Source organism: Pan paniscus, chromosome 3 (genome assembly GCF_029289425.2).
Source record: "Pan paniscus chromosome 3, NHGRI_mPanPan1-v2.0_pri, whole genome shotgun sequence".
Classification (NCBI taxonomy): domain Eukaryota; kingdom Metazoa; phylum Chordata; class Mammalia; order Primates; family Hominidae; genus Pan; species Pan paniscus.
The window spans coordinates 61557202-61579230 of record NC_073252.2 but is presented as its reverse complement, the minus strand read 5'-3'; the positions used below and the strand labels follow the sequence as shown (position 1 = coordinate 61579230).

Here is a 22029-nt window from a genome sequence, read left to right as displayed (position 1 = left end):
CTCAGAATAAATTAAGAGAAATTGCAGGGTCTGTGATCCATGTAGCATCCTTATTTTATCCTTTCTTCTCAGATCACAATCACAGAACAAGCAACCTAACAGTTACCTTCTGAGCAGCTATGTTATGAAGCATACAGATACAACTTATCTTTACTGTGAGTTCTTTGAGAACATGTAAGGGACTCTCTGACCTAAGTGGTTCTGCAAATAGGGCAAATTTAACAAAAGAATGTAAAACTGTGCACAGTTTTTTGTTTTGAGACACGGTCTCACTCTGTTACCCAGACTGGAGTGCAGCTGCATGATCTTGGCTTGCTGCAACCTCCGCCTCCTGAGTTCAAGGGATTCTCATGCCTCAGCCTCCCAAGCAGCTGGGACTACAGGCATGTGCCACCACATCTGGCTAATTTTTGCATTTTTAGTAGAGACGGGGTTTCACCATTTGGCCATGCTAGTCTCGAACTCCTGGCCTCAAGTGATCCACCCACCTCAGCCTCCCAAAGTGCTGGGATTACAGGCATGAACCACTGCGCCCAGCCATGCAGAGGCTCTTATATGCTGGAGAGTGGTTTGTTGATTAAAGTTAGAAAGAAAAATGGAGGCCGGGCGCAGTGGCTCATGCCTGTAGTAATCCCAGCACTTTGGGAGGCTGAGGCGGGCGGATCACCTGAGGTCGGGAGTTCGAGACCAGCCTAACCAACACGGAGAAACCCCGTCTCTACTAAAACTAAAAAATTAGCCGGGTGTGGTGGCACATGCCTGTAATCCCAGCTACTAGGGAGGCTGAGGCAGAAGAATCGCTTGAACCCGGGAGGCGGAAGTTGTGGCGAGCCGAGATTGCGCCATTGCACTCTAGCCTGGGCAACAAGAGCGAAACTCCATCCCAAAAGAAAAGAAAAGAAAAATGGAGAGACTCTAAATGAAAACAGAAATGGGTTATTTGGAATGGACATGAAAGGAATATAACATCTAGTCAGTAAATGTAACTCTGGATGAATAATATTTCATAGATTATGCCTTATTTTGAGCTAATTACAGGTGGCAACCTTAATAAGTCGCTTTTTATGCCTCCCTCTCTTTATCAGCTAAAACATGACACTTATCTGGTCCCAATCTTCCACGTGACTACCAACTACCTGAACCATCAAGAATTTAACAGGTTTGAGGTGGGTCTCAAGATTCTGCATTTTAACAGTCAGATGCTACTGATGTAAGTGATCCAGGGATCACACCTAAAAAAGCTTAAGTCTAGTTATTATTATATCCAAAGGGTCCTTAAATAGAAATCTAATAATTATTGTATCTGAAAAAAAATATTAACAGCAGTTACTGTTGATAGCAAAGTCCTGAGCATTTGTATTTATTAAATTTAAATTTTCTGAGACTCAAATGTGATTCTCACTATACAGAGAGAATTTAAACTCAAGAGAGTTCAAGTGACTTATCTAAGGAAATATCAATGTTAGAAATATCACAAGCCCTCCAGAACTGTAAAGTATTGTAAAATTACACTTGAATAGAACTTGAGTATTAAAACATTAAAACTATAGTTTTATTATGTAAAAATACTATTTCTAGGTAAACCCATAAACTTACTTTAAAATAATAAAAGCACTTTACTGCCCACAATTTTACACCTCACGTTAGGATAGACAAATTGAGTCTGTCTACCTCTTCGGTTGCTTGATACATTTCAAACAAATTAGTAGAATAGTCAATAAGTCAATGAAGAGGAATATGAAGAATGAATAATCCATGAAAAATTAAATTCATCTTAAAATTAAGAAATAAATTTCCTTATCAGTAATGTAAAAATGAAGGTTAACAGAACAAATAACATTTGAAACAAAATCTGCTGCAACCCACATAAAAATGGGCAATTATTTTCTCTCCTGTTCCCAAGAAAGCAACACCTGCAAGTATGTTACAACATTACAACGTTTCCTCTGGCCTTTACAGAGCAGTCACATACACACACAAAATAAAAATAATCACTCCCTTTCCTACAAATTGTCACCAGATTTTCAACTTTAATTATAACTTAATTATAATTTTGATTTCAAAAAAACTAAGTTTATATTTTAAAACCCCTGGGGGCAATAGAGAGGAAGTGGGAGATAGCACTAACAGTCTCACCACCTAACACTGCATTCCAATACCATAATTATGTATTTTTTCATTTGTTATACCTTTCCCTGTTGATATGTGCACAATTACTTCCACATATATTTAAGAGACAAACTATAATTTAACTAATTTTCTATTTCAAAGAATTTAGATGATTTCCAACTCTTCCCCACAGAAAGTAATAATGGGATGAGTATTTTTTCTGCACATAGCTTTTTGCTACGCTATTATCAACCTAATACAGTTATGTGTCACTTAATGACAGGGATACACTCATCAGGTGATTTCATTGTGTGAACATCACAGAATGTACTTACACAAACCTAAATGGTATAGCCTACTACATACCTAGGATATATGGTATGACCTGTTTCTCCTAGCCTACGAATCTGCACAGCATGTTACTGTATTGAATAGTGTAGGTAAATGTAACACAATGGAAAATACTTGTGTATCTAAACATAGAAAAGGTATAGTAAAATATGGTATTATAGGTACCTCTTACGAGTCCTACAGTCTTATGGGACAAGATTCTTTCTTGATGGATATGTCACTACACAGTAAGTGACTGTATGCTATTTGTAATATATCACTCCCTCTATCTTCACAGCTCCTCACTATCCTACAATAAACATTTAGGCTGACTCACATTCATTCATTCTTATCCATCTTTGCCCTCTGTTCTTCTCTTTTCCTAACCATCTCCTTCATAAAAAAAGGTAGCTCCCTATCCCACTCACACATCCATATGCCCTCCCACTGCCCCCCCAACCCCGCAACACCATAGTTTGTTTCCATGCTCTTCTTGGCTTAGGCTGATTTCCATCATATGCATAGCATTTTTCTTCTTTTTCACACGACCCCTTCGGGCTCATCAATAATACCCAAAAACAACTTAAAACTCACAAAGTAACCATCTCCTTTCAGACACTTTTTAACTAAAATTAATTTTACAGGTAATACATTTGTGTATGCCACGTAAAGATCACTTAAATAATGAGCTTCTTGTGTACAATACTTCAGTATGCAGTAAGCACCTAAAAATAGTGACAACTCAGTGTTCAAAATAAGCCTGATTATTTTTCTAATAAATACAGTTAAATCTTAACTCAGTTTCAAAAGATCACAATGGCAACTAAACATCATTTGCTAACCTCCTTAAAAAATACTGTCCACGACTAAACTAGTTACCTCAGAAATTGTTAGCCAAGTCAGAGTACTTATTTCCCATTCCTCAATAACTTAAGTGACATGCTAAATCACTAAAATTATACAGATACGCCAGACAACATTTCAAGCAATTGTCCAATTCATTTACTGCTTTATTACTAATATACAAAACAAATCAAATACATGTAACTTTAGACTAAATACGCCTTTGTTGTGTCCCACATTAGATAAAGGTAGTTACTGAACAAGGTAAGATAAGTATACAGTGACTTTTTTACTTTAACACATTATTCTAAACTGGTAGCGTATTCAAAACTTCAGTTATCTATACTGAAGTGTATAATTTACCTGCAAATCCAGTCAATTTTAAAGACACCTCCCAGCATTTTAGCACTCATTCCTGCTGGAAGCACCCAGTGTATAGGAGATCCTCCGTGATGTGATTCTGAAGAAAGTCTTGCAAACCCTAAGAGAATCATATCATAATATAATATGTAGATGCTAATATAATTAATGTTTTTATATGTCCAAATTATTTTTATTCTTACCTTGAAATTTTCCACTCTCTCTGACAGAAAATATTAAGATAACACTCCTTGCAGATCTAAATGCAAGATTTAATTTCTTCTCATTTACAGGGAGCGTGGACCATACACCCTATATAAATAACATAAAGACCACAAAGTGAAATTAACTACAACTCTTTTGTGTTTCCAGTTATGTTTGGAAAAAAAAAAAAAAAACTACATATTTTGGTGTGCTTTCAATTTAAGTAAGCTATAATGAAGAAAGGTTTTATTTATCAGCTGTCAGAATAACGTAGTAATAATTTATAAAAACCTAAGGGAAAAAATGAAGACAATTACCAATTTTACAAAACCATTAAAGCAACTAGTAAATAGATGGACATGAGGTTCAAATCTAAGGGACTAGAATTCTATATAGTAAAACCAATCACTACAATTATTTTAATATTACAACCATTTACTGTGGTAAATACATCCTGTTTGAAGGTGAATCGCAACTTAGAAGTTAGTCTTCTTGCAAAACTGTGCCTAATCAAATAATTTAAAATTACTCTATTAGTCAAGAATCTAGCATTTTTCTATTTAAGTTCGTTTTTTAAAGCAGTTTTTAAGTTCAAATTTTTATGTATCAATAGTTTGACTGAAGAGGCCTATGTTTTACCTACAGCTGGAAGATATTTGTTAATTTCTAAAGCATTTTAACCAATTCTTCATTCATAACAGATAAAAGAAATGGAATAATAAGACAGATGCTATCATTCAGCTCACACCATCTGCTCATACAAATGACATCTCATTCAAACTAAGTGCTTACAGTTGTTCCTCAGTCTCCACTGGGGACTGGTTCCAGGACCCATGCAGATACCAAAATCTGAGGATGCTCAAGTCCCTTATATAAAATGGCACAGTATTTGCGTATAATCCATGCATATACTCCCATATACTTTAAATCACCTCTAGAATACTTATACCCAATACAATGTAAATGCTATGTGAATAGTTGTTATACTGTGTTTAAGTTTGTATTTTCTGTTTTATTATTTCTCATTCCTTTTTCCCCTAATATTTCAATCCAGTTAGTTAAATCGAAAGATGAGGAACCCTGTGGATACCGAGGGCCAAGTGTACTTCTGCCTAAATCCACTTAAGCTAGAGAATAGAATAAGGCTATTTGGTGTACTGTTTCCTTCTGTTTGTAAAGTTTTAGGGGTAGTCCTTAAGTTAGAAATATAGAATATTGACAGAAATATCATTAGAGAAATGTCTAACTTTAAAGTTTCTGAAAATCAGTTGAAACTGTACAGTTACTCAGTTTAAACCAAGAATAGCAAAACATTGTAACAGCTAGTGTAACACAAAAATGTATTTTTGTAGCCAAACATAAAAAGAAAATTATTATCTTACAACATCCTACAGCAACTATGCATATCTTTTTTGCAAAGTCTGGAGTGGATCTTTAAGCTAATTCTTTTTCTTCTAAATCCCAATGATCTTAATTCTAAAAAATAAAACTCTCCATAAAAGAATGATTTCAAAAGAACCTCAAAGTGTAAATCAAGCATCAACATAAAACAAAAATTGGTTAACTACAGGTACTTTTAGAAGTGTTAGCACAATAAATGAGCCACTGAGGAAGTACAGAAACAAAAATCAACAGAAACAGGATCTTTTACAGCAAAAAGTTAAACTGTATAGCCTTCAACATTTAATATTCTGACCCCTAAAATCATCTTAAAAAAAAAAAAGAAAACTCAAATTACAAGTAGGCTGACTGACTACAACCAGATCCTAAGTGGCCATTGGAATGTAGATCTTTAAAGCCGTAATGAAAATCATAATACCTATGCTACTTGATATAATACAAGTCTATTTTCCCATTTAAAAATTGTGATATTAGGATAGTTTCAACAGAACTGATGCTAATACCTTAGCTTTGGCAAGAGACACATTCTCATGGTTGTTACTCTTTATGAGGAAAAATCTTGCATCTTGAAGCACATATTTGAGTTTACTGGTTTGATCTGAAAAAAAAAAAGAAACCCAAATCGATTAACCACAGGCCATTATCACACAAAGGGGTCAAAACTGTACTAACTGAAATTAGCCCTCCACAACCCAGCTAAACTTTTAAAACGCAACAATCACCCATTCAACCTGGAAGGCTAAGCCACATGTAATAAAGCAAAGCTAAGAAAAGACAATCAGCATATTGCAAGAAAGTAAACCTAACCTAGTGATGTTCCGATATATCAAATCCATATTTAAGTATGAAAATGGTTACTAAGTTTTATAGATTTTCTTACTCAGATTCAAGAATAACAGACCATTATATACATACATATATATACACACACATCTATATATAACACATACACACACACACACCCATCCCAAAATATCCTGAAATGTTTGGTATTATTCTAAAATATATGCAGTAAGAAGCACACACAGAGCATTCTATGTAAGATATTATTTTTTGCTTCATGTAATATATCGGAACATTACTACATTAAAAGCAGCTATTAATGGAGAACCAATAAGGCAAAATAATGACTATGCAGCATGCAATGAAAACAATTTCAAATTTAAATGATACCTTTTCGGACAGCACGAACGGAAGATGATAATTTCTCATGCTTCTTTTCTGAACCTGTATTTAGCCAAAGTACATTTGTTCAGATTGAGCTTTAATAGAGATAAGACAAAATTTCTACAGTCTTGTCACATAAAATTCTCATTCAAGACAAATTATTCTTCCTGGCGCACCCACACACACAAAAAAAACTTCTCAATGTGTACGAGTGTTTTGCTTTTTGGGTTGTTTGGATTTTTTTAAAAGTATGTATATTTGAACAGTTTCCCACTCAGAAAACTAGTCACTGAATCATCATCTTCCAAGAAAAAAAAAGTAAAAATTCCACTTAAGCAGTAACAGAACAGGATTAAAATAATAAGAAAAAGCTTAGTTTTCTCTAGAATTATTACACTGAACATGCCAAAAATCAGTACTAATGGACATCAACAAGTTCACACTAAACTACAGCCTCCACACGCTTTCTAAAGCAGATTACATTAGAATCAAGTCAGATACGATCACAAAATGAGAATACCTGCATATGACTCTGATGCAGAGCTTCCACTTCTATCAAAAACAATTGGAGATATGCCTCTAGCTCTCTTCCTTTCCTTCTTTTTCTCATCTAAAAAGAACAAGAGTTTTTTTTTAAATCACAATACAGAAACGAAGAGAAGTAATCAAACAAGAATGTATCATTACATGTCTAGTTTTTGCATAGCCCTTGTATTAGTCTGTGCTCCTCTCTCCTGATCCCTCAATTTCCTCAGAATGTTTTATTTTAAAAATACTGTTTAAAAAGTAAGGGCATCTTGTTTCTCTCATCAGTTTCAATCAAATAAAAACACACAAAATAACTACAAAGTCAGGGCCTTAATTGCCATATATAGGTGGCCTTGAATACAGTTTTCCAAGCGGGGGGGAAATTTGCAAAGCAAAAACAATTTCTTTCAAAACTGTGTCCTTTCTACGCACCAGGTAACACTGTCTTAAGTCCTTATTTTTTTAAACTCCACTACCATTCTTCATCACAATTACAATTCTGATTCTATCTTAAGAGATCTGATGAACCCCTGAACCCAAAGCTTTACAACTGGAAAAATATATATACCATAATTAGTGATTCCCTTCTGGTTGCCATTGCTTGTTTTTGTGTCTTCTATTTCATTCTCCTTAGCCATTTCCTCCCTGGATTACTGCTCTTATTTTCAAATTCAATTTAAAATTTATCCCTACAATTTTAATGGTAGCCTGTGTATTTCTGTAAGAGAGCTGAAAATCTTCAGTAAATAGAAAAGGTTTGGATTACCTGCCATGTAAGAACCAGTCCCAAGCTTAATTTGGAACTTTGTAAGCATATACATGAGGACTTGAAATGGAATTCAGCTCTCCTATCTGTTTATTTTTATCTTAGTTTTACCATGATAAGCTCCTTTTACTTTTCAGCTTAGAGATAAGGGAATACGAAGAAAAAAATGCATATACTTATTTTTATATAAACAATGGAAAGCTAAAAAAGAATAATCAGTGATCATGCATACAATAACCTACTATATAATGACAGCTATTTAAAAAGCTTTAACTACTTATCTCCTTTAATTCTCATAACAAGTTCACAAGATATTCTCATTACAGATGAAGAAACCTTGGATTAGACAGGCAGTTAGGCAACTAGACTAGGGTCCCACAGTTCCTGGATGGCAGAACCTAGACTCAAAGGCAAGTCCTCTGGCTTGAGCAAGTAGAAAGGATGTTTTATAACTATTTTTGAAAGGTGGTAACAGGTTTAACTAGTTTTGGGGGCTTTTTTCATTATTTCTTTCAAAAGTTCTGACATGTTTCTTCTAATTTTTCCCCCATGGATATTTCTTTCAGTAGTCTAAGCATTATGAATGCATCTGACTGAGTGTAATTTATCTCTTGTTGCTGTTAAAAAAGAATTATTTCATGGTCCAAAGTACTAAAAAGGGCCTGGTGCTGTTGCTCGTGCCTGTAATCCCAGCACTTTGGGAGGTCAAGACAGGCGGATCACTTGACCTCAGGAGTTCGAGACCAGCCTGGGCAACACAGCAAGACCCTCTTTATATAAAGACAAAAACAATAATTAAAAAGTTACTAAAAAGATCTGAGATAATGCAGGGAAAATAACAGAAGCAAAAGATCCTACTCAATTGTTTTTATATAATGCTAAACCTAGCATTAGCATGAGAAATCTCCAAGGAATTTTCATCATTTTTGTATGAATTACTCCCAATGCTCTTAAGTTTATGGCCCTCTCCCCCAACTATTACTCTCAGGTCAAAAGAACAATGAAAATCATCTAATAAATAAACTGTTATCAATCAGCCTGTTGCTTTTATAAAGTTACCAAAAATTCTGAGAATAAGGTAAAATGAACTGGCATCTAGAAAATTCATGACAGAGAAACTCAACTGTGATCACTTTTATTTAAAAACTGACGTCTCTTAATCAAGAAGTTCCAAAATCACCCCGTTACTCTTTCATAAACTATTGTATAAAAAAAAAAATTTCCTGCATATTAATATAGTACCTAAAGCATGTTCCACATAAGGGATTTTCCTTTAATAAGGAAAATAAAACTTTCAGTTATCTCTTTTAGAATAAACCTAGTCTAGTAACAGAGTTTTGATATCAAGATTTATTCTAAAACTACAGTTACCATTTAATTTGAAATGTCTTCTCCACAAAAACAAAGTGTATCAATCAAGTTACCTTACTATGGTATCATCTAGGAGCCTGTTACAAATGCAATTTCTGGTCCTACCCATTTAAGTAAGTTCCCTTTGTTTAATGTAAACAATACAAACATTAAAGTCTAAGAAATAACAGAGATACCAAAAAGAAGATTCCTACAACAAAACGTTCCCTACCCACGGGAGTGGTTTCACACATTATCCACAATAAATGAACATTCAACACATACTGCTAATGAAATATTTCTTATCTTAAATTATAAAAAATATATCCTATCAGTTTGTAAAAGGCATGATGGAAGCATAAAGATTTCATATGTTTTTACAACAAATCCAACTACTCATCTATTCCGTTTAACTCTACCTCCCTTGAAAAGCCTATCTTAACTCCCAAACCTAGAATTCTAGTGAACAAAAGGTTGAAAGCACTTCAGTTGCCAATCACTAGAAAATAACTGGCCATCTGCTCTACCTATACTGTATGTAGTACAGATATATACTATCCATATAGTATAAATATATAATATAATATATATAGTATAGATATATACTATCTGTATATAGTATAGGTAGAGCAGATGGCCAGTTATCTTCTAGTGATGGCAAGTGAAGTACTTTTCTATACTATATATACTATATATAAAAAACTATGTACTATTATAAATGATCAAATTCTATAATAAACTGTAAATGTATTTCAAAAAAATAGGAATTTTCTTATGTTTAGTACATTTTGCTTATGTAGCAATCTGGTAGCACCTTTACATAAGACAGTCATGAGATTATAATCATCATACAGTGCTCTGTAAGTACCCTGACCTCTCCTTGCTGTACCCTCCCCCAAGAAAAGTTCCCCTAAGCCTAGTGCCTCCAACTACGTAATAGTCATACATTTTTGTCTCATAGGTATAGAGAGGCAGGATATATATAGCATTGAAGAAATGACTGAAGATGGCTCTTACCTGATTTTTCCACAAGAATTTTATTTATAGTCTTCATCTCCATCTTATACCTTAACACCCCAGCCCTCTTGTCGACCCTGTCTCAGCCAGTCAACTGACAGACACAAAATTAGAAGAAAAGTCTGTGCTCCCAGAGATAAAAAAGAAATAATCTGTTTTGATTCTGAAGCCATAACGATGGAAATCTAGGGGTATTTTACCAAGGAAATACTGTAATACCCAGTGGACAGGTTTCCTATGAATTTACTTCAAGTACATCAGTGTTTAAATAAACTGCTGACTGGTATGAAAACCTAAGAATTTACAGAAATCTGAAATACATTTCCTTATACAGAATCAAATGGACTTGTGTTCATTTACAACACAACCAATCTGTAGCTAGGAAATGCCTTTCCTAAAATATGTAAATCTTATCCATGATTATTCAAATGTATTTATAATAACATTCAAAAGCATATAAAGGATCACAAGACAATCCTATTAATATCCCCCATCTTCTCAACAATTTTATAACTTAAACATTTTCAAGACTGAAACCTATCAAGCTTTTTTTAAGACAAACTTTTACATATAAAAAGTAGTACCTGATCCATCTGTGCCTGAACCAGATCTGACAGACCCATCTGTGAAGGAAACAGATTCAGAACCAGAGTCACTGGCCTCACTTCGAGTGTCATAATCATTTCCCTCCTCTTTCTGGTCTCTCTCATCCTGTTCATATTCTTCTTCTTCCTCCTCCTCCTCCTCCTCTTCCTCCTCCTCCTCTTCCTCCTCCTCCTCTCCATCTTCATCCACCTCTTCATCTTCTTCTGCATCTTCTTCTACTTCTTCATCTTCCTCCACATCTTCTTCCACTCCTTCCTCCTCATTCTCAGTGTTGTTGCCTTGCTCATCAGAAGAACCACTGCTGCCAGTCTCATGGTCAGAGCCATATTCTTCAGAGTTCACTTCTTCCTTAGAAGACTGGCTGGATCTGCTTGCACGTCTATCCACTTCAAGCCCAATTCTCTGATGTTTAAAGAAAAAGGGAATCAGCAGTCATATAAAAGACAAGATCAGGGTGAATAAACAGTTCTAAAGCCTCAAAAAGAATGGCTTTCTGTTTTATATCTGCAATAATATTTACTACCTCAGAACCATCTGGCGTAGGAGATTTGGCCCTCCTTTCAGGATCCCTTTTCCGGACACAGGTTTTTTCAGGTTGATTCTTATAAGGTTCTCTGGAGGCACTACTTGATAGACGAATTTTCCGATCAGCATCTAGACGCTTGTTTCTTTCAGATCTTTGATATTCCTCATTTTTATACTCTGTGACTGACTTTCCTTTTGTACTAACTATTCTTTTGTTATTGCTAACAGATGAGCTCAGTGGCTTAGAAACCAGTTGTCTTGAATGGACAGAAGGCTTTTGTCGTTTGGTATCAGCAGATTCCATTCGATCACTTTTTCTTTTTGATCCTTTAAAATACAATGTAAAAAAAAAAAAAAGAAGTATTTGTAGTACTCCATTTATTTCACCAAAGATTGACAATAATATATACATCAGGAAGGGGGGAAAGGCCTCATTTCTTTAAAAGTCTTCTGAAAGATTTCTTCTCCAGAGTTAATCTAAAAGAAAACATAGCTTTCAACTATGGGAATAAAACCATATATTTGAGAAGTTTCATATATTAGAAAAAAACAGATTATCCCTATTCATATGGATACCAGTTTATTATGTACATTTAGTGTTAACTGCCTCAAGGAACAAGCACAAAAAAGCACAGTCATTTTTTTTAAGAAATTGAATCTCCTCTATTTATACTGTTATTTCAACAAAAATAATAGAACTCTTACATACCCTTTTTCTCATTTTTATCTTGTTCACTCTCTGGATTATACAGTTCATCATCTTGTTCTGGTACTTCAGTTAAAATATCATCCAGAACATTAAGTTCTCCATCTGCAAATAAAATTAAAAATTAATAGGGAAAAATCACTATCATTAAACATGTATTTTTGAGTACTTACTAAGTGTGAGGCCACAAGTGCCTAGGAGCTTTTACTTTTACATATAAAGCTTTACTTTTATTTCAGAATCAAGACACAAGATTAATTTCTATAAAACTAATACAGGGTAAAGAATTGGCCAGTCGTGGTGGCTCATGCCTGCAATCCCAGCACTTTGGGAGGCTGAGGCAGGCCAATCACGTGACGCCAGGAGTTTGAGACCAGCCTGGCCAACATAGCAAAACCCTGCTCTGCTAAAAATACAAAAATTAGCAGGGCATGGTGGCACAGGCCTTTAACCCCAGCTACTCAGAAGGCTGAGGCACAAGAATCACTTGAACCTGGGAAGCAGAGGTTGCAGTAAGCCAAGATCGTGCCACTGCATTCCAGCCTGGGCGATAAGAGTGAGTGTCTCAAAATACACACACACACGCACAAACAGAAGTCTGGGCTATCTGGTCTACAAAGCCAGGAGTATACATCTCAGAAGGCATGAAAAGATATACTGAAGCATAAAAAGAAAATGCAAGAATGTCTCTATTTTTACCTCATTCTTTAATTTCTAATATTTCTGAGGGCTTTAAAATGTGTACAATAAATTAGTATAGAAATACGTATGTACAACTTATAAATACACATTTACCAAAAATGTGCACTCTCCACAATTACAAAGGGAAAACAACTTTACAGTGGAGAAATGTTTCACAGGCCAAATTAACCAGATAATCAAAGTTAACATCACCAGTAATGAGACAAATCAACATCATGGACCTCCTGTAACAATGCTCTGAGAATAGAACAATGCTTTTGTAATGTTCTATGCAAAATGGAAAAGCTGAACCTACATGAGGAAAAAAAATCAGACAAACCCAAATTAAAGGGCATCCAAATATGTCACTGTCATGAAACAAAGAGTAAGAACTATTTCATATCAAAGCAGACCTAGAGAGGCATGATAACTGAACACAGCCCACAATATTGGACATAATTGGAAAAACTGGTGAAATCTGAATAAAGTTTGTAAATCAGAGTAAGTAGCAATGTTATTTTTCTAATTTTGACTGTACTGTGGTTAAGTCAAAGTCCTTATAACACATATTTAAGTATTTAGGGACAAAAATATATTATGTCTACAACTTACAAATGGTTCAGGAAAAAAGTGTGCACACATGCACGTACACCCCCACACACACAGACACACAGAATGAGACAAATGTGACAAAATGCTAACATCTGCAGAATGTGGTTGGAGAGTAAAAGAAAATTCTTCACACTGCACTTGTAGCTATTAAGCTTATCTGAAATTATGTCAAACTGCAAGTTAAATGAAAAAATTATCAATGTGCTATATAATAAAAAAAAAATTTAGAGCCTGCTGGTGTGGACTGTAAAAGCATAAAACTTGTTCAGAGAAGGGAACTATGACTTTATTCAATGAACATGAAAGCATAAAACTCAGTTTTGTCCCCACTTCTACCTTGTCCAACAAGATAAACCTTAGAAATACACACAAATAACATTTTAAATTTTAAAATGTACTAATGCTAATAGTAAATGTTTAAACATTAACTATTCCGATATCAAAAACATCTTTCCAAATTTGAGGTGTGCCAAAGAGGAAGTATAAAGCCATGAAAACTGATGAGATAGAACAATTATATTTGTGGCTTCAGGAAAAAAACAAAGCCCACTTGAATTACAGAAAGGTCTATTAATTAACCTGGGGGCTATAAACAGGTTAAATGGGATTCAAATTTTCCCCAAGTGGGAAAGAAATCAGTGACTGAAGAGAATAGTTAATACAAACGATAGGGTTACATAGGAAATGGAAAAGATAACATTTTCCTTTACATTTGGAAACAGACACAGTCTAAAGATATCTGAAAATTACTATGTCTGGAATAGCAAAATTGATCATTTTGGGTGGTACCAATGCTGATATGTACTTTCTATCATTTTTCTAAAATGAAAACAGGCTATATGGGTTTTTATTTTTGTTTACTTTTAAAAAATCTTATTTAAAATCAAGATATGCCAAACAAAAAAGCTTCTCTCATCATCTAGATTCATGTTTTGCTAAGAAAAAATTCCTTCAAGATCTGAATGGTGGCAAACACCATTTTTGGACTCTAAATTATAAATAAAAAAATAGTTTGATAGAAGTAAATCCATGTTTTACAGATGTTTAGTAAGTACTGGGTCAAAGCTCACTAATCAGTAAAAAAGTAGATCCAACAGGTCTTCACAGAATCAAATACATTTGTAGAAGACAAAAAGAAAAAATTTAAGACTATCACAATGAAATAGGCAAATAATGCTATACAAATCTTTTCATAAAATCACTAGATCTTATTCAGAAATATCATCCCCGAACCCTGAACATTTATATTATATACTTTAGACATGCTAAATTTAATACAGAATGAAATAATTTTGCAGAGTGTTAATTTAAATAAATTTAAGTTTCAAAGACACTTAAAGCCTGGTTTTCCTATAAAAAGGGGTATTACTGTTTTAAAGTTTTAACTAATTCAAATTCAGACATTGGTTGCAGTTTTAGAAAGCACCTACAACCTTTTTCAAGACAACAAATATTAACCAATGCTTACTACTTTTTAAAAATACTTTGTCGCTTTTAAAATTTTATCATTTTTAAAATATATCATATATACAAATCATATAAAATAGGGCATGCTTAATCATTCATTACTTTGCAGATAAAGAAATAGAAGCTCAAATGTTCGAGTTGACCAAATAGACTTGTCTAGTAACAAATGGATATTAGTATGAAGTTCCGGCTTTACAAATCGACAGTTAAATCAGATGGGGAACAATAAAAGCAACTTTAACCAAAGTATAAAGAACACAAATGCAAAATATTAAAAGGGCATATATACTAGAACATAAATTTCAAATTAGTGCACCAGAAAGCTCTATATCTTTAACATTACAACATTTAAAATCTACTGAAATATTCAAAATCAACTATAACACCCTCACTTAAATGATGTACACACTTTTATCCGTATTATAGTCCATAACATCAATAAACTGTGTGGTTTTACCACAAACTGGCAAACTAAAATCTACAGGATAAATGTGGCCCATTGCCTATTTAGAATGGCCTGCAAGAATGGTTTTTACGTTTTTAAGGCACTTATTAACAAGAAAAAAAAAAAAGCAAAGAATATGTCAGAGAACACTTACAGCCCACAAAGCCTATTTGGCCCTTTACAAAGAGTTTTGCCAACCCCTGATATAATACAAATGACCAAATTTTAAGTACTTTTCTCCATCACTGAAACTCCTTATATATACACTGGAATATAATATACAAGGGGAAAAGTCTTGGAGGTTAAGGAAATGCAGGTTATAGCTTGCATTTAGGTATCAGGAAATTCCCAGTCTTTCTGAGTTCAAGATTCTTCACCTCTGATAAGAGGCACTTAAAAAAGGTCAGTTTTGGGGAAAGGAAAAGCAGGACATTTCAATCTTCTATGAGTTTTTCAACCTGTAAGAAAACTCTCCTTCCTTATAACTATTGGACTTTAATAAAATCTGCCTGCCCCAACCCTCTTGCTAATGACTGGGCTATGTGATATATATAAAATCTGGTCCAGAACACAAAACAAAATTCCTTCTTCAACAAAACAGGTATGGTATATAACATACATGTTCTGATTATCTACTACTGTATAAGATGATCACCCTAAAACTTGACTTAAAACGGTAACACCTTTCATTATGGCTCACGGTTCCAGGGCTCAACCGGGGTCTCCCATGTGGCTGCAGCCAAATGGGGCTGGGGCTGGGGCTGAAATCATCTGAAGGCTTGTTCATTGACAAGTCTCGCTGATGTCTAGGCTGGGAAGATTCAAAGCTGGAGCTTCTCCAACATTTCTCTGTGTGTGATTACTCGTTACTATGGCAACCACCGAGTAGGCACATCTTTTACGTGGTAGTTTAGGACTCTCGTGTCCCAACAGAGACAGGAACAGGTAGAAATCCAGCAACACTATCACAGTATTTATTCATCACAAAAGCTTACCTAGGTTCAAAGAGAGGGGACACATACTCCAATCACTGTTGACAGAAGTGTCATACATAACACATGACAGATGTTTCCAAAATTACTATAGTTTTATTTAAGGGTAAATATTTTAATTATATACGTGAGGTGCATTTTTAATAACAAAAATTCATTTAAATAGGTCAATGTTAAAGCTTATAGTATTAAGTTATAAAGCTAATGTAAACTGCTTCTTCTGGCCATATTCTTCACTGACTTGAAAAAGTACACTTTGCATACATTTTAATTCATTGTTTTTAACGTAGAATGAATTATAAAAGAAGAAACATTTTAATACTCTCACAAGCTACTGCTGTTAAAGACTATAATCATCACTGACATATCCTTTTTGAAAAGAAATAATTATCTCTTTTAGATATAAAGTAATACCCACTAGTTCTAGGTAGACTTTAACCTAACTGAACAAACATTTTTAACCATTTCCTTTGTCCTGAAATTTAACATTATTGATATTCTATATAAATAGAGATATGTATACTTTCAATTACTTCATAATAGTTTGACAGTAGTATCCCAACCCAAGAATAATAACAGTAAACAAAGATTAGAAATGCCAGGTTAAGAAAAGGCCTATAAGCATACAATTCATGCACTACAAAAATCCTAATTTCTATGACATAAAGCACTTCACTTTGAAAGCCTTTTTTAGATGTCTATATAGAGAACTATAGACATTAAAAATCACTTTTTTTAAATTTGTTTGTTTTTTTGGAGACAGAGTCTCTCTCTGTCACCCAGGCTGGAGTGCAGTGGCACAATCTGGGATCACTGCAACCTCCACTTCCCAGGTTCAAGTGATTCTCCTGCCTCAGCCTCCCGAGTAGCTAGGATTACAGGCACCCGCCACACCATGCCCAGCTAATTTTTGTTATTTTTAGTAGAGACAGGGTTTCACCATGTTGTCCAGGCTGTTCTCGAACTCCTGACCTCAGGTGATCCACCTGCCTTGGCCTCCCAAAGTCTTGGGATTATAGGCATGAGCCACCGTGCCTGGCCTTAAAAAATCACTTAAAATCTTTAAAAAGAAAAAAAAAATTTTTTTTTTTGGGACAGTCTCACTGTTGCCGAGGCTGGAGTGCAGTGACATGATCTCAACTCACTGCAACCTCCGCCTCTGAGGTTCAAGCAATTCTCCCTGCCTCAGCCTCCCAAGTAGCTGGGATTACAGGCACCTGCCACCATGTCGAGCTAAATTTTTATATTTTTAGTAGAGAAGTGGTTTTGCCATGTTGGCCACGCTGGTCTCGAACTCCTGACCTCAGGTTAAAATCTATAAAATTTTGTTCCAAAATTAGGATGTCACAAAAAGATGGATTTTTTTATAATGTGCCAGTTCAAGAAATAAGCTTAATGAAACAATCCTACATTAAGCAGTATTTACATTTAGAGCTAAAATTCAAATCTATCTAAAAGTTTTACACTAGCAGTCTATAGGATAAACTCAGCTCTTGAATGCTGTTTTAAAAAATTCTAAGGATTTAATATGAAAACCCACTTAAAAAAATACTATTTGATTATTAGGGGCCCAGATTCTCACCTGAAAACAACCAGCTGGAGCAGTCTAGTCTTCTGTTAAGACACAGAGAAGGTAACATATGTCAAAGTTTTGCATGAGACAATCTGGGTTTGTATCTGGTGAACCAGTTTGTATCTGGTGAATCATTCAGTATTACTACCTGAACAAAGAGCATGCTGGCTCTTAAAAAAACAAACAAACAAACAAACAAAAAAACTCATGATACCTAACGTATTAAGCAAGTACTTTATCTTTATCTGCCAGATTCTGGCATGCACACACATCTGCAACCCCTGCATAACACTGATCTTAAACTTGAAAAAAACCCAAGGCTCAGTTTAATACACTAAGGCACAGGAACATCAAACTAGTTTTAGTATACCGTATATAATACTTTGGGAAAGAGGAGGAAAGCTAAAGGGGACAATCCTACTCAACTCCAGAAGATTAACTTCCTTGACAGTTGCAAGCACTGTGTTGTCAGATCTTCCACATTTTCAAGAGGACTCTGAAACCCAGATTTTTATTTGGAATTGCATGACTCTTCAGTGCTGCCTCAATTAAAAATGAAACAGCTGGCTACTAGATTCCACAGTTGGCTGCTAGATTCCTCCGTGAAAGTATAATCACGTGTGAATGTTTTCTATTAATATTATACACAAACTAATAGCAAAATGAGTTTTGAGGTAAAGGTACAGATTCCCAGGATACAGGAAGTAAACAAGGATATAAAAAGAGTAACAGGTCGGGCATGGTGGTTCACACTTGTAATCCCAGCATTTCGGGAGGCCAAAGCAGGCATATAGCCTGAGCTCAGGAGCTTGAAATCTGCTTGGGCAACATGATGAAACCCCATCTCTACAAAAAATACAAAAATTAGTGGTGTGCACCACACCTGTAGTCTCAGCTACTTAGGAAGCTGAAGTGGGAGAATCACTAGAGTCTGGGAGGTCGCGGCTGCAGTGAGCCCTGATCGCAACTGCACTTCAGCCTGGGCAGCAGAGTAAGACCCTGTCTCCCTGCCAACAACAACAACAAAAATCATTATTTTTAAGGCCTGTTCAAAAACTGACAAGATGTTAGAAATAACAAAGCTAGCTGTTTGTTGCCTGGCTGGGGGATTTTTGTTTTAGGTAAACATGGGAACTTAAAATTTACCATAATCTTTACATTCTTGGCCAGGAAGGTCACAAACTTTAACTCTAGGGATATCAGGGGAGAAAATTAACCTTTATCTGGGACAGTCATTTTTTACTGCAGAAGATTCTGGGTCAGAAGACAGTGCTATTTATTAACGTGAGGTTCTAGCATCAGACTAAGATTTAGTATTTAAGGAAAGTTAAATATTAAATATACTACACATTTTGTTTTCTAACACAAGGTACCAAAATAAATTATATTTTAATTCATTTAATATAATTTTAGTGGGACTTGGCAATGGAGCAAGATTACTAGAACCTCCCCCCTTCTATTGTCTTGTAATGTACATTGTACATTTAGACCAGTTTCTCAGTTTTTGTCATTGAAAATTGTCATTCCTCCAAATGAAGTTTAAAAACTTGGATTTCCCATCCAAAACCACTGTCTTATAAAAACATACAATTTAAGTGCAAAGATAGCATTTTAAATTTTCTACCTTACTTATACTATAGGTAAAATAAATATATTGGAGTATCAATTATGTACTCTATGCTTTACAGAGCCCAAACTAAAGTGAACCAAGACAGGCAATTTTATCCTAAGAAATTACTATAGTGAGGGCCATAGTATATACACATAGTATATACAAATGCTGTGGCACAGTCATCATTTTGATGTTCAGATACACAAATATTTCCCATTGTGTTACTACTGCCTACAGTAGCACGCCCAACAGATCTGTTGCCTAGGGACAATAGAATATACCATACAGCCTAGATATGTAGTAGGTTATACCACCTAAGTTTGTGTAAACACACTATGTCAACACAACAAAACCGCCTAACAATGCCCATCTTCATTGTTAAATGACACGACTGTGTGTGTGCACGTGACTGTGTGTGTGTGTGTGCATATATATATATTTATATACACACCTGCATGTAACCGTCTGTATAACGGCTGGGCACGGTGGCTCACACCTGTAATTCCTGCACTTTGGGAGGCTAAGGCGGGCAGACTGCTTAAGCCCGGGAGTTCAAGACAATCCTGGGCAACAGAGGAAGACCTCGTCTCTACTAAAAATAAAAAATTAGCTGGGCATTGTGGCACACACCTGTAGTCCCAGCTACTAGGGAGGCTGAGATGGGAGGATCACTTGAGCCCTTGGGAGGTTGAGGCTGCAGTGAGCCGTGACTGCTCCACTGCACTCCAGCCTAGGCGACAGAAGCCGTCTGAAAACAACTGTGTGTATATATACAGTAGTCCCTCACTTATCCAAGGTTTTGCTTTTGAGGGTTTGTTACCCCCAGTCAACTGAGTCAATCACTGTCCAAAGATATAAAAATGGAGAATTCCAGAAATAATTCATAAGTTTTAAATTGTGCGCTAAGTAGTGTGATGAAATTACGCACTGTCCCACTCTGTCCTGCCTGGGAAGTGAATCATCCCTTTGGTCAACAAATATTTGCATTGCATATGTTACCTGCCATTAGTCATTTAGTAACTGTCTCGGGTAGTAGATCAACTGTCCACATATGGCAGTGTCAGTGTTCAAAGTAACTCTTATTTTACTTAATAATAGCCCCAAAGCACAAGAGTAGTGATGATGGCATACTGTAACGACTGTTCTACTTTATTATTGTTGTGGTTGATCTCTTACAGTCCCTGACTTATAAATTAAACTTCATCATAGGTATATACATATAGAAAAAAACATAGTATATATAGGATATAGTAATATCCATTGTTTCAGGTATCCACTGTGGGTCTTAGAACGTATTTACCAGGAATAAGGCTGGTAGAGGTTGGGGGTCAGGGGAGAACTGTTGTATAACTTAAACTGAGAAACTCCTAGCTTTCGTTATCATACTGCACATGTCATATAACCAGTCAGTCAATGAAGTCCAACCTGGTAAATATTCAAGGTACTGAAACACAATTACTGTATACAAAGAACCCAGTGAACAAGACAGATGTACTCCGGGCACTCAGGGAGCTTCTAGTCTGGTAATCTAGAAAACACGTTATTTTTAACGCAGTAACTCATTACACATTACTCATACACATTTTGGATAGATTAAACTTTTGTAACTGTTCTTTGTAGAGAACTTAGTAAAAGATTAATACAATTTATACAAGGTGTCTGCAATAATAGAAAAGATGCATATTTCCTCCTTATATAGAAAAATGGCATTTAATATTAGTTAACACCAACATTGCAACACCTTTCAAATCCAGTTTCTTGGGCAAATTATCACCACAGGAATCACAGGGAGCTAGCAATCTGTCCAGTTATATGGGCTGCAGCTTCTAGGTATGAGTATTATTGAGGCATTGTTATAGATTATAGAAATTCATGTCTTTATTACCCAGATAAGTGCAAAACCCCATCAAGAACTCTATGAACAAGTCTTTACTGTTGTGATTAATATAATTGCCAGTTTCTGCAACTTATAGACTCACTTGCTATCAAGATCTTAAACCATTTATGGAATCATTTGAGAAAGAACTTAACGTTTGTGACATGACTGAGATTTTTAGAGGGTTTATCCTTATAATTTCCTGTTTCATGTAAGACAATAAAGCGCTTAAGAGTCCCACTTTTCCTTAAGAGAGGAAGACCTAAGTATTGATTCTAACTATAAAGCTAAGTGTGTGATGATGATCATCAAGTAAATGATACAACCTGTAGGTTACCTAGAACTCTCCCAAAACGAAATAAACAATTCCAGTAGGTAAGTGCTAGTTCTCCGTGTAGTCCAGAAACAATCTTTGTTCTAAACTATAAAGATAAAGCACTTATATCGTTTTTAAATAAAGTTGTTATGAAAATTAAAAAAACTAATCAAATGTGAGGCAAAGAACCTTTTCAAAAGTGAGGAAATGTATCCTATGTATAGACAACAGGTGACATCACTACTTCCCAATAATAGCTACACAGTTTATGTATTTGGACTGCATTATCATCACTAAATCATTTCTAAAGCAAAACTTTTAAAATCATCTACTTTTCCTCAATGTGCATTACTGCGTCTACTCTATTAATGACTTGTAAATATTTTCATCTTAGACAACGAATTCTTGAGAAGTACTGAATTTTACTCATTTTTGTGTTTGGTTCATTTCAACCACCACAACCACTACAGACTCCCATATCCACAGTTAATAAATTACAAAGACAATCAGATGTTTGCTGAATACTTATTAATTAAGATCATG

The 22029-nt window shown here is 35.0% G+C and overlaps 1 protein-coding gene and 1 pseudogene across 4 annotated transcripts in view; both read right to left on the bottom strand.

The window, feature by feature from the left end:
- LOC100983151 (UDP-glucuronosyltransferase 2B15-like) overlaps positions 1-22029 on the bottom strand; it is a 230293-nt pseudogene that overhangs the window by 43766 nt on the left and 164498 nt on the right.
- YTHDC1 (YTH N6-methyladenosine RNA binding protein C1) overlaps positions 1-22029 on the bottom strand; it is a 36765-nt gene that overhangs the window by 12982 nt on the left and 1754 nt on the right. For 2 of the 4 annotated variants that reach the window (XM_008962807.4, XM_003810443.5), the window contains exons 2-9: positions 11916-12017; positions 11205-11533; positions 10660-11083; positions 6935-7024; positions 6421-6474; positions 5751-5845; positions 3846-3954; positions 3646-3763 (exon numbers count right to left, since the gene is read on the bottom strand). In XM_008962807.4, the coding sequence (XP_008961055.1) occupies positions 3646-3763; positions 3846-3954; positions 5751-5845; positions 6421-6474; positions 6935-7024; positions 10660-11083; positions 11205-11533; positions 11916-12017 (1321 nt within the window). The remainder of the gene's footprint in view (positions 1-3645; positions 3764-3845; positions 3955-5750; positions 5846-6420; positions 6475-6934; positions 7025-10659; positions 11084-11204; positions 11534-11915; positions 12018-22029) is intronic. The other 2 variants (XM_008962808.4, XM_003810444.5) reach the window with 1 other exon arrangement.